Source organism: Aquila chrysaetos, assembly GCF_900496995.4.
Source record: "Aquila chrysaetos chrysaetos chromosome W unlocalized genomic scaffold, bAquChr1.4 W_unloc_2, whole genome shotgun sequence".
Lineage (NCBI taxonomy): Eukaryota > Metazoa > Chordata > Aves > Accipitriformes > Accipitridae > Aquila > Aquila chrysaetos.
In genome coordinates, this window is record NW_024470322.1 from 4,936,785 (window position 1) to 4,948,991 (window position 12,207).

A 12,207-nucleotide genomic window follows, 5' to 3' on the forward strand; every position below is an offset into this window, starting at 1 on the left:
TTTCTTTGCCAGAGCAGTACACAGGCCTGCATTGGGCCCAGAGCCAACTTGCTGTCATACCTGGACTGTCTAGACAAAACTGTTTTAACCCACAGATCATTCTACGAGGGCTTTTTTTTCTTTATGAATAGCTAGACCAGAATAAAATCCAGGAGCCCTGGCTATCAGTCCTTAGTATTCTAGTCACAAAACCCAGTATGTCCCCAAAGTTGGCAGTGAGCTCAGGAGTCCTATGTCCTAAGTCCTGCGTACAACCTCAGCAACATCCAGTCCACTCCCAGAATCAGGGATGAGAACCAGTAAGCTAGTCTTCCAAAATAAAAGGCTTTATTTATGAACTCCTACAGCCTGCAGACACGAGGTGGCAAAGAAGAAATATTTCTTTAGCCAGCCAGTGCTGAAGATTGTAATATAAAAGCTAAAATGACATTTCATCTATTTTCCCCTACAACTTGGCTAACAATTTGCCTTTTTTTCCTTCTTTAACTGCCATTAACGTGGGTTGCTATTTGAACTGGTGTTACTTTATTTTGTTCCTTCTGGAGATGTCAGTTCAGTGTTAACCACGCTAAGTAGTGATGACAACAGCCCAACAATAAACAAACAGGCATAATAAATTCATTGAGTTACTACCTCTTTCAAACCACGGCAAAATCTTTCAAACACCCGTTTCATGTTGCCACCCTTTTCCATGGAGATCACCCTGGTGTGGTCCTCTTCATTAATCCAGATAAGAAATGTCTTGTCATTGTTATGCCTGGTTGAGAGAAAAATTAGTAGCTTTAAAGCACAAGAAAAGCCCTGAAAAATAACTCTCAGTATCCTTAGTTTTATTACAGTCTTTCAGGACTGTGAAGAGGTTAAGCACTGCAAAATAACATTGCTCTGCACAGTTAAGGACATGAGCTACTTTCAGAGCTTGATCCCCCATGCCAGTGGAATTATGCAGGTTTCTCAGGTCACAGTGAGAAGAGCAGTTTTCTCTGATCATATCATGCTGCCCCGAAGCTGAGCTATGAAGAACATGTCTTCAAACATGAACACAGTTGGGAGGTACAGCTGCTAAGGGAACAGGCAAAGGGAGAAGCCAAATTCTGCATGTTCAGTCACTGGGGATGTTTTTTACTGTTCTTAGAAAATTGCGCAGTTAGAAAAAAAACTAACTTGGGGGCCCAGTCATATGACCTTACTTAATTGTATTGTCTTCTAAATCAAATCCCAGTGGCCTTCATATCACTTAGTAACACTGGATTGCCACATCAGTCAAATTATATGTCTGAGGAAAACAGCTACATGTTGCTTCCGGACACTTCATTAAAGATGCTGGCTTGTCAATCAAGATAAAAATGCCTAAAGAGAAGTTATCTACTCTTGCTTCAGACAGATCAGTCATGACTAGGTTTATAAAGTGCTAGGTCAAACCTGAGGTCGCTTTTCCTGGCTTTTCTCCATTTTTTCTGTCTTTTACAACAGTCTTTCTACAGAATGTAGAAGGTGATTGATAAGATTAGACTTGTTCATACAAATAGTAGAATATTACCAAGTTTGAAACACATGAAATTTGAAACTTCACTGAGAGCCTAACTTGCAGCTTGTCTTTTACTGCAACTCACTTTTCACACTTGGAGTTTGCCAGTGCAAAACCAAACAAACAGGTGCAAACATCCTGTGGCCTGACATTAGAGTTACAGAGAGGTCCAGTTATCTCATTTTCAGTCACGTACAAATATTCAGGGTAGGATTTTCCAAAGAGATTGACGTTGGCCTGACTCAGCTCCCCCTTTAATTAAATGAGTCTTCCCACTGCTTTAAGGAATGCAGAGTGAGACAACGCTGAGGAAAAAAATCTGTTCTATGGCAATACTGGATTGTGTTCAGAAGCATATCCAGTATTATTCTGATAAGTTAAACCTGCTTTGTCAGGGAGCAGGCACCGCGAAACCTGATCAAAAGCCTGCTGGAAATCTGTGAGGATTTTTTATTTCAGTGATCTTCCAATTAGTTCCCCAGTGCCTATTTAAATCTGAGGAAGAGATTTGTTCTAGGAAAATGATAAATCTGAGGCATTCTGTTCATTGTCTCTACAACCAAACAGAAAAAGCACCAACAATGTAACTACTATCCAGGGATCTCCTGAATAAAACAGATCTGATGTGGGCTTGTCTTACATGTGAAATATCAGGCAGAAATTAAAAAAAATGAGTTAGTGGGATTGGAAAATATCTCAGTGAGCCAGATTTGAAAATGTACCCTTCTTTTACCAGAAATTGTTGTCTAAAAGAGTACACATTATGACATCCTCTCTGAAAGACTGGAACCTGCCTAGGGCAAGGAGATAGGATAGAAGGCTTTTCAGAATCCCTTTTAGCCTAATTTTCCAGAATTATAACATCTATTAATCCCTAGAAATATACCAGGATGGATTCAGATGCTAGGCATTGCACAGCTGCCTCCATCATGTGATAGGGTGAGTGTGTGCACTGTAATGGGGGATATTATCCCTTTCTCTAAAAATATTCTATTCAAGCACACAAAATATCAAGGTTATAAAAGAAGAAACAGACCTAAAACAAAAAGGAAATTCAACTAGTGGATGAAAAGCTGGACATGAGCTGACAATGCGCACTCACAGCCCAGAAGGCCAAGCGTATCCTGGGCTGCATCAAAAGTAGCGTGGCCAGCAGGTCGAGGGAGGTGATTTTCCCCCTCTACTCCGCTCTGGTCAGACCCCACCTGGAGCCCTGCGTCCAGCTCTGGGGTCCTCAGTACAAGAAAGACATGGACCTGTTGGAGCGGGTCCAGAGGAGGGCCACGAAGACGATCAAGGGGCTGGAGCACATCTCCTATGAAGACAGGCCGAGAGAGTTGGGGTTGCTCAGCCTGGAGAAAAGAAGGCTCTGGGGAGACCTTACTGCAGCCTTTCGGTACTTAAAGGGGGCTTATAAGAAAGATGGGGACAAACTTTTTAGTAGGCCTGTTGCGATAGGACAAGGGGTAATGGGTTTAAACTAAAAGAGGATAGATTCAGACTAGATGTAAGGAAGAAATTTTTTACGATGAGGGTGGTGAAACGCCAGAACAGGTTGCCCAGAGAGGTGGTAGATGCCCCATCCTTGGACACATTCAAGGTCAGGTTGAATGGGGCTCTGAGCAACCTGATCTAGTTGAAGATGTCCCTGATCATTGCAGGGGGGTTGGACTAGATGACCTTTAAAGGTCCCTTCCAACCCAAACTATTCTATGATTCTAACCTTCTGTATCCACTCTTTGTCCAGCTTAATTGGAAAGAAAGGAATACTTTCAGCTTGGGGAAATAAAATAACATTTTGTCTCTCAAAAGTGGGGACGGCAGGAAGGAATTTACAGTGCAATAGCCTGCAACTCTACTGCCAATGGTTCCTAGCTGATGGTGTTGCTACAGTCGAGTTTTAGGCTGTATTTCTAACCTCACTCTGCTGATTTTAGGGTGACTCACTGGCTCTTTCTCAAATCAACTTTTTATCTTGAAATAGGAAAAAAAGATATAAAAAACCCATAGAAGGAGCCATGCTTATGATGCTACATTGTGTTGCTGATATAAATGACTGTTTATATAGAATCCTAGAATCATTTAGGTTGGAAAAGACCCTTAAGAACATCGAGTTCAACTGTAAACCTAACACTGCCAAGTCCACCACTAAACCATGTCCCTAAGCGCCACATCTACACGGTCTTTTAAATACCTCCAGGGATGGTGACTCCACCACTGCCCTGGGCAGCCTGTTCCAATGCTTCACAACCCTTTTCGGTGAAGACATTTTTCCTAACATCCAATCTAAACCTCCCCTGGCGCAACTTGAGGCCGTTTCCTGTCATCCTATCACTTGTTACTTGGGAGAAGAGACCGACACCCACCTCGCTACAACCTCCTTTCAGGTAGTTGTAGAGAGCCATAAGGTCTCCCCCTGAGCCTCCTTTTCTCCAGACTAAACAACCCCAGTTCCCTCAGCCGCTCCTCATAGGACTTGTTCTCTAGACCCTTCACCAGCTTCGTTGCTCTTCTCTGGACACGTTCCAGCACCTCAATGTCTTTCTTGTAGTGAGGGCACCAACACCGAACACAGTATTCGAGGGGCGGCCTCACCAGTGCCAAGTACAGGGGGACAATCACTTCCCTAGTCCTGCTGGCCCCACTATTTCTGATACAAGCCAGGATGCTATTGGCCTTCTTGGCCACCTGGGCACACTGCTGGCTCATATTCAGCCGGCTGTGGACCAATACCCCCAGGTCCTTTTCTGCCAGGCAGCTTTCCAGCCACTCTTCCCCAAGCCTGTAGCACTGCATGGGGTTGTTGTGACCCAAGTGCAGGACCGGGCACTTAGCCTTTTTGAATCTCATACAGTTGGCCTTGGCCCATTGATCCAGCCTGTCCAGGTCCCTCTGTAGAGCCTTCCTACCCTCAAGCAGCTCAACATTCTCACCCAACTTGGTGTCATCTGGAAACTTACTGAGGGTGCACTCGATCCCCTCGTCCAGATCATTGATAAAGACATTAAAGAGAACTGGCCCCAATACTGAGCCCTGGGGAACGCCACTTGTGACCTGCCACCAACTGGATTTAACTCCATTCACCACAACTCTTTGGGCTCGGCCATCCAGCCAGTTTTTTACCCAGCGAAGAATACACCAGTCCAAGCCATGGGCAGCCAGCTTCTCCAGGAGAATGCTGTGGGAAACGGTGTCAAAGGCTTTACTAAAGTCCAGGTAAACAACATCCACAGCCTTTCCCTCATCCGCTAAGCGGGTCACCTTGTCATGGAAGGAGATCAGGTTAGTCAAGCTGGACCTGCCTTTCATAAACCCATGCTGACTGGGCCTGATCACCTGGGTGTCCTGTACGTGCTATGTGATGGCGCTCAAGATGAGCTGCTCCATAACCTTCCCTGGCACCGAGGTCAGGCTGACAGGCCTGTAGTTCCCCAGATCCTCCTTCCAGCCCTTCTTGTAAATGGGCATCACATTGGCAAGCCTCCAGTCAACTGGGACCTCCCCTGGTTAGCCAGGACTGCTGATAAATGATTGAAAGCGGCTTGGTGAGCACTTCTGCCAGCTCCCTCAGTACCCTTGGGTTGATTCCATCCAGCCCCATAGACTTGTGTGTGTCTAAGTGGTGTAGCAGGTCGCTAACCATTTCCCCTTGGATTATGGGGGCTTCATTCTGCTCCCCATCCTTGCTTTCCAACTGAGGGGGCTGGGTACCCCAAGAACAATTGGTCTTCCTATTAAAGACTGAGGCAAAGAAGGCACTAAGTACCTCAGCCTTTGTCACTATGTTTCCCCCCGTATCCAATAAAGGATGGAGCCCTCCTTTTGTTGCTAATGCAGTTATAGAAACATTTTTTATTGTCTTTTACCTCAGTAGCCAGATTAAGTTCTAGTTGGGCTTTGGCCCTTCTAATTTTCTCCCTGCATAACCTCACAACATCCCTGTAGTCCTCTTGAGTTGCGTGCCCCTTCTTCCAAAGGTCATAAATTCTCTTTTTTTTTCTGAGTTCCAGCCAAAGCTCTCCGTTCAGCCAGGTCGGTCGTCTTCTTCCCTGCTGGCTCGTCTTTTGTCACATGGGGATGGCCTGCTCCTGCGCCTTTAAGATTTCCTTCTTGAAGAATGTCCAGCCTTCCTGGACTCCTTCGCCCATCCTTTGCCCTGCCTCCCAGTCTGCCCTCCAGAAGTCCAAGGTAGCAGTTCTGCTACACCCCCTCCTTACTTCTCCGAGAAACCAAAACTCTGTCATTTCATGATCACTGTGCCCAAGATGGCCTCCAACCACCACATTACCCACAAGTCCTTTTCTGTTTGCAAACAACAGGTCCAGCGGGGCGCCTTCCCTCATTGGCTCCCTCACCAGCTATCAGGAAGTTATCTTCCACACACTCCAGAAACCTCCTAGACTGTTTCCTCTCCGCTGTGTTGTATTTCCAGCAGACATTTGTTAAGTTGAAGTCCCCAACGAGAACAAGGGCTAGCGATTGTGAGACTTCTCCCAGCTACTTACAGAATATTTCATCTGTCTCTTCATCGTGGTTGGATGAAGACCATCATGATATCTGCCTTGCTGGCCTTCCCCTTGATTCTTACCCATAAACAGTCGACCACTTCATCACCATCGCAAAACCCTAGACAGTCAAAACTCTCCCTAAGATACAGGGCTACCCCACCACCTCTCCTTCCTTGCCTATCTCTTCTGAAGAGTTTATAGCCATCCATTGCAGCACTCCAGTTGTGCGGGTCATCCCACCATGTTTCCGTGATTGCAACTATATCATAGTTTTCCAGCTGCACAATGGCTTCCAGCTCCTCCTGTTTGTTGCCCATGCTGCGTGCATCGGTGTAGATGTACTTCATTTGGGCTATTGATCCTGCCACCTTTTTGGGGGGGAGAAGCCCTAATTCCTATGTGTCTGTTTTCAAGCGCTTCCATGGTTTCTAACACATTGATAACCCTTGCATGTTTGCTGTCTTTGCCTATATGAATATAAAGGTCTTAAATTTTTAATTTTTTTTTAATTAATCATTTAAAACATTGCAAAAAAAATTAAAAAAAAAAAACCCTGAACATGCTGTGAGTATCAGTGCAGAGTGACTGTGGGGTTAGGACAAGCAAGGACATTTGTAATACGGTCTTTTAAACATGACAGAAGCTTCTACGTGTCACACAACATACCAGATTCCTCTGGCATCCGGCCAGTCACGTGCCATCCCAGCACATGTTAGCAAAGGGGACACTGGCTTATCAAAGAGAAAATGATCCTGGACACCAAAATAGGACAAGAGAGAGAGACACAAACAGAGAAAGAGAAGAAACAAAACAAAATTGAAGTTTATTCAGGGGAGCAGTATGACACTGTCTTATGCTTTTAATATGAAGTTAATCAATACAAGTAAATCACATAGCATGGCTTGTGAACCTGGTTCCTTCCTGACTGAAAACTAAAAGCACTTTACCCAGGTGACTTTCTTAGAGGGCAGGTTCTTGCAGATTCTCACTGACACTGGTAATATGACTTAAGTTTTGCGAAAAAACATTTTTGAATTGTAGAGAGGTGGGGACCTAATACCACATATGCACAACAGAGGGGATTGTGGAGGGACTTAACCACTATAACCAGAAATGTGCATCTGCATACAGACAAATTTCAGGGTAGGAGAAGGCAACGAGTCCTTAAAGATAGCCAAATATCCAATGCTAGATCTGAAAAGAGATTTCTCCAGCATAGAGATGTAGCAGTTTATTCTGAGTGTGAATCAAGGTAGGAATTAAATTGGTGCTAAGCTTGATCTTTTGGAATCACAGACTTGTTCTATTCCTCAATTCAGTGAGGAATCAGAGATTCAATTTCTGATTTAATAAATGTATCACTTGGTGTGCCACAGACTTGCCACATTCCAAATAATTTTGTTTTCACTTGGCTGCTTTTTCCCAAGCAAATAAGTATTGATTTTCATGTGTGTGTTGAAAATTTATTAGTTCTTATTTCCTCAAATGCTGTCATATCAAATGTGGGGTTTTTCTTAGGATTTAATTGAGAATAGGGAAGCAAGCTATCCAGAATAAATATGACAAGGTAGACAAGTTGATAAGCTTTGCCTTTTTTCCCCCTCAATTGAGAAATTTAGGCCTTCATCTTTGAATGCCCTGTGATGGGCATGATGCAGCCCAAACACCAACCATACAGAAAAAAATGAGAGTTCTCTCTGCTCATCATAGGGACACAACATTTATTTCCTCAATTTGCTCCACTCTTCATTTTTGTTTCAGAGAAAAAATCCTCCTTCTGCAAGAAATCAGCCGAGCACTATTAGTTTCCCTTACATGCCTATGGCCCAAATATGCAAACAACTGAATGCCTCCTGTGTTGAATGCTATTCAACTCTCACTGATTTGAGTTTACAGAAATCAAATGGTGGTGCTTATTAATGGTCAGCAGAAAGACTGACATCTTAGAGGTTCGAGATCCTAAAATACTGAAGGAAGTAAGCAATGATATGAGTTAAAGATGGAATCTGAGGTTGCAACATTCAATGCCCTGATTTTCATAAATTTGCATTACTGTGAAAACAAACCAAACAAGGCAAAATGCTGAATCAGCAAAGCCTGTTCCACTTCCCAAAGAACTTAACCGGTAAACCATGAAGGAATTATGTTCTCAGTGCTCTTATTTTGACCTGTGCTTCTTGAAGAGCTCTCTACTGCTGAAGAAGGCAATGAAATAAAACCTAAGATAGGTAATCAATATCTTGTCAATAATCATATTGCCAAGGACATTCAATGAAAAAAGTTTCTGATCTTACATAAATTCTTAACTCCTAGTTAATCCAGAGTGTGACACCTAGTTGCAAGATTATAAATAGTTATGTTATTTCATCAGCTCCCTTTTGGTTGATGTTATGGATTAATGCATTATGAATATAGCTAACAAGGTATGGCCATGCCTTTGGATATTTAAAATGCACATTCAAGCTTTGGTTTTTTTGAAGCAATCTTCTAGATTTTTGCATTTTTAAAAGTCTCAATATGAATCCCTGTTATGGATTTTCAAAATAGTTGACTGTTGTCCAGTTTTGTCATGAAAACACTTGGAAACTTTGATCCTCTGAAACATGTCTCTGCAGGAACTGAATAATGAGATGATGCAACAAAACCCATGATGAAAATCCTTGTGTTCCTACCTGTGTGACAATGAAAACTATTGTTATGGACCCAATCCTTCAAGTCCTTAAACATGGTTATGGGACTGGGAAAAGTTGACCTGGATGCAGTTTGCTACAACCATTTTGGAGAAATTAAAATTAGTGTCATTTTTACATAAAAAAATATAGCAAAAAAACCCACCCTGACAGTCTAGAATACAGAAAATATGTAATATTTATCTCAGTGTAATATGTAATACTACTAGTTTAATTTGTTATTAATATAGAAAATATGAATCTTTTCTCAAGGAAATAACCAAAAAAGAGTCCTGAATTGGTTTATAATTTGGCCAAAGACGTGGCAATAGCCATATATATTTGATTTGACAGAGACCTTCCTATGTGGAATATAAATGAATTTTTTTTGGATCTGCACAGTATGTATTTAGCCAAAATATAGACTCCTGACAATTTTCCATCATCCTAAAAATATTGACAGGCCATTAACTACTGGGTTTCTGCTGTGATTATCTTCCTTAGCCATGCAGAAAAGCATGTACACCAAAGAAAGCCAAAGATAAAAATGAGAGTAAACGAAGATGGTGTCAGTACTGGATGTATCGCAGAGCTCCCAGCTTGCATCCAGGCAATCCACCAGCTCAGAGCCATGCTGGCTGAAGCAGAAGGTCATATCTGAAGCTGCAAGAGTAAAACAGCAAAGTTTGCCAAGCCATGCCTAAGGGGGAGTCAGGCAGGAGCTGTTATCAATAAAGAAGAGTAAATTGCTGTTAGGAATAACGAAGAGACGAGGAAGACAAGGAGGAGGGGCCTGGGGTGATATGACCAAAGAGGATCAGAAAACCAAAAAAAAAAATGTGGCTTGAGCAGGGTCACCTCCAGCATTTGCATGTAAGCAAGGAAGCGTCTACAAGGCACTGTTATGGAGAAATCCCCAAAATCCTTTCTGGGAAATTAGCATGCTGGGGTGCCTCTCTAAAGTGCCTGTACACTAATGCATGCAGCATGGGGAATAAACATGAGGAATTAGAGATCTGTGCACAGTTGCAGGGCTACGATCCTGTTGGGATCACAGAGATGTGGTAGAATGGCTACCAAGACTGGAGTGTTGCAATGGAGGGGTACAGGTTCTTTAGGAAAGACAGTATGGGAAGACAAGGAGGGGGAGTTGCCCTTTATGTTAGAGAACAACTGGAATGTATGGAGCTCTGTCTGGGGATGGATGATGAGCCTCTGAGAGCTTATGGTATTAAAGAGCATACAGGTATGGGAGACACTGTAGTGGATGTCTGCTACAGGCTGCCTGACCAGGAAGAGCAAGTGGATGAGGCCTTCTACAGACAGCTAGGAGCAGCCTCACATTTGCAGGGGCCTCCTGGGGTACTTTAACCACCCCAATATCTGCTAGAGGGACAACACAGCAGGGCATGAGCAATCCGGGAGGTTCCTGGAGAGCATCAATGACAACTTCCTCACCCAAGTGACAGAGGAGCCAACAAGGAGAGGTGCTCTGCTGGACCTCCTGCTCACCAACAAGGAGGGGCTCGTTGGGGATGTGAAGGTCAAAGGCAGCCTTGGCTGCAGTGACCATGAGATGGTGGAGTTCAGGATCCTGAGGGGAAGGAGGGAGGAGGGTGAAAAGCAAGCTCACAACCTTGGACTTCAGGAGAGCAGACTTTGGCCTTTTCAAGGATCTGCTTGGAAGAGTCCCATGGGATAAGGCCCTGGAGGGAAGAGGGGCCAAAGAAAGCTGGTTAATATTCAAGGATCTCCTCCTCCAAACTCAAGAGCAGTCCATCCCAACGAGCAGGAAGTCAGGCAAAGATCCCATGAGGCCTGCGTGGATGAACAAGGAGCTCCTGGCCAAACTCAAACACAGAAAGGAAGCATAAAGAGGGTGGAAGCAGGGATGGGTAACCTGGGAGGAATACAGAGATACTGTCTGAGCATGCAGAGATGCAGTTAGGAAAGCCAAAGCCCACCTGGAACTGAATCTGGGCAGGGATGTCAAAGGCAACAAGAAGAGCTTCTAGAAGTACATAAGTGGAAAAAGGAAGGTTAGGGAAAATGTGGGCCCGCTGCTGAATGGAGTAGGGGACCTGGTGACACAGGACATGGAAAAGGCTGAGGTACCAAATGCCTCAGTCTTTACTAGCAAGACCGGCCTTTGGGAATCCCAGGCCCCAGAGACCAGGGGCAAAGGCTGGAGCAAGGAAGACGTACCCTTGGTGGAAGAGGATCAGTTTGGGGAATACTTAAGCAAACTGGACGTACATAAGTCCATGGGCCCTGATGGGATGCACCCACGAGTACTGAGGGAACTGGCAGATGTCATTGCAAGGCCATTCTCAATTATCTTTGAATGATCATGGCAATTGGGAGAAGTGCCTGGGGACTGGAGGAAAGCAAACGTCACTCCCGTCTTCAGGAAGGGCAAGAAGGAAGATCCAGGGAAATACAGGCCAGTCAGCCTCACCTCGATCCCTGGGAAGGTGATGGAGCAGCGAGTCCTGGGAATCATTTCCAGGCACATGAAAGGCAAGAAGGTGATCGGGAGTAGTCAGCATGGATTCACCAGGGGGTAGTCATGCTTGAGCAACCTGATAACCTTCTATGATGAAATGACTGGCTTGGTAGATGAGGGGAGAGCAGTGGATATTGTCTACCTTGACTTCAGGAAGGCCTTGGACACTGTCTCCCATAAGATCCTCATAGAGAAGCTGTTGAAGTATGGGCTGGATGAGCAGACAGCGAGGTGGGGTGAAAACTGGCTGGACGGCTGGGCACAGAGGGTGGTGATCAGGGGAACAAAGTCCAGTTGGAGGCCAATAAGTAGCGGTGTACCCCAGGGGTCAATACTGGGTCCAGGCCTGTTCAACATCTTCATTGATTGGAGTGTGCTACCTTGAACTTCTAGCCCTTACACCTGTTTGGCTGAGTTAGAATCCTAGAATCATTTAGGTTGGAAAAGACCCTTAAGAACATCGAGTTCAACTGTAAACCTAACACTGCCAAGTCCACCACTAAACCATGTCCCTAAGCGCCACATCTACACGGTCTTTTAAATACCTCCAGGGATGGTGACTCCACCACTGCCCTGGGCAGCCTGTTCCAATGCTTCACAACCCTTTTCGGTGAAGACATTTTTCCTAACATCCAATCTAAACCTCCCCTGGCGCAACTTGAGGCCGTTTCCTGTCATCCTATCACTTGTTACTTGGGAGAAGAGACCGACACCCACCTCGCTACAACCTCCTTTCAGGTAGTTGTAGAGAGCCATAAGGTCTCCCCCTGAGCCTCCTTTTCTCCAGACTAAACAACCCCAGTTCCCTCAGCCGCTCCTCATAGGACTTGTTCTCTAGACCCTTCACCAGCTTCGTTGCTCTTCTCTGGACACGTTCCAGCACCTCAATGTCTTTCTTGTAGTGAGGGCACCAACACCGAACACAGTATTCGAGGGGCGGCCTCACCAGTGCCAAGTACAGGGGGACAATCACTTCCCTAGTCCTGCTGGCCCCAC

General features: G+C 44.7%; 1 protein-coding gene across 1 annotated transcript in view; it reads right to left on the bottom strand.

The window, feature by feature from the left end:
• The window catches only part of LOC121232953 (creatine kinase S-type, mitochondrial), a 52,792-nt gene that overhangs the window by 12,152 nt on the left and 28,433 nt on the right, over positions 1-12,207 (bottom strand). Inside the window, exons 6-7 of the mRNA XM_041121509.1 lie at positions 6,703-6,788; positions 634-757 (exon numbers count right to left, since the gene is read on the bottom strand). Coding sequence (XP_040977443.1) covers positions 634-757; positions 6,703-6,788 — 210 coding nt within the window. The remainder of the gene's footprint in view (positions 1-633; positions 758-6,702; positions 6,789-12,207) is intronic.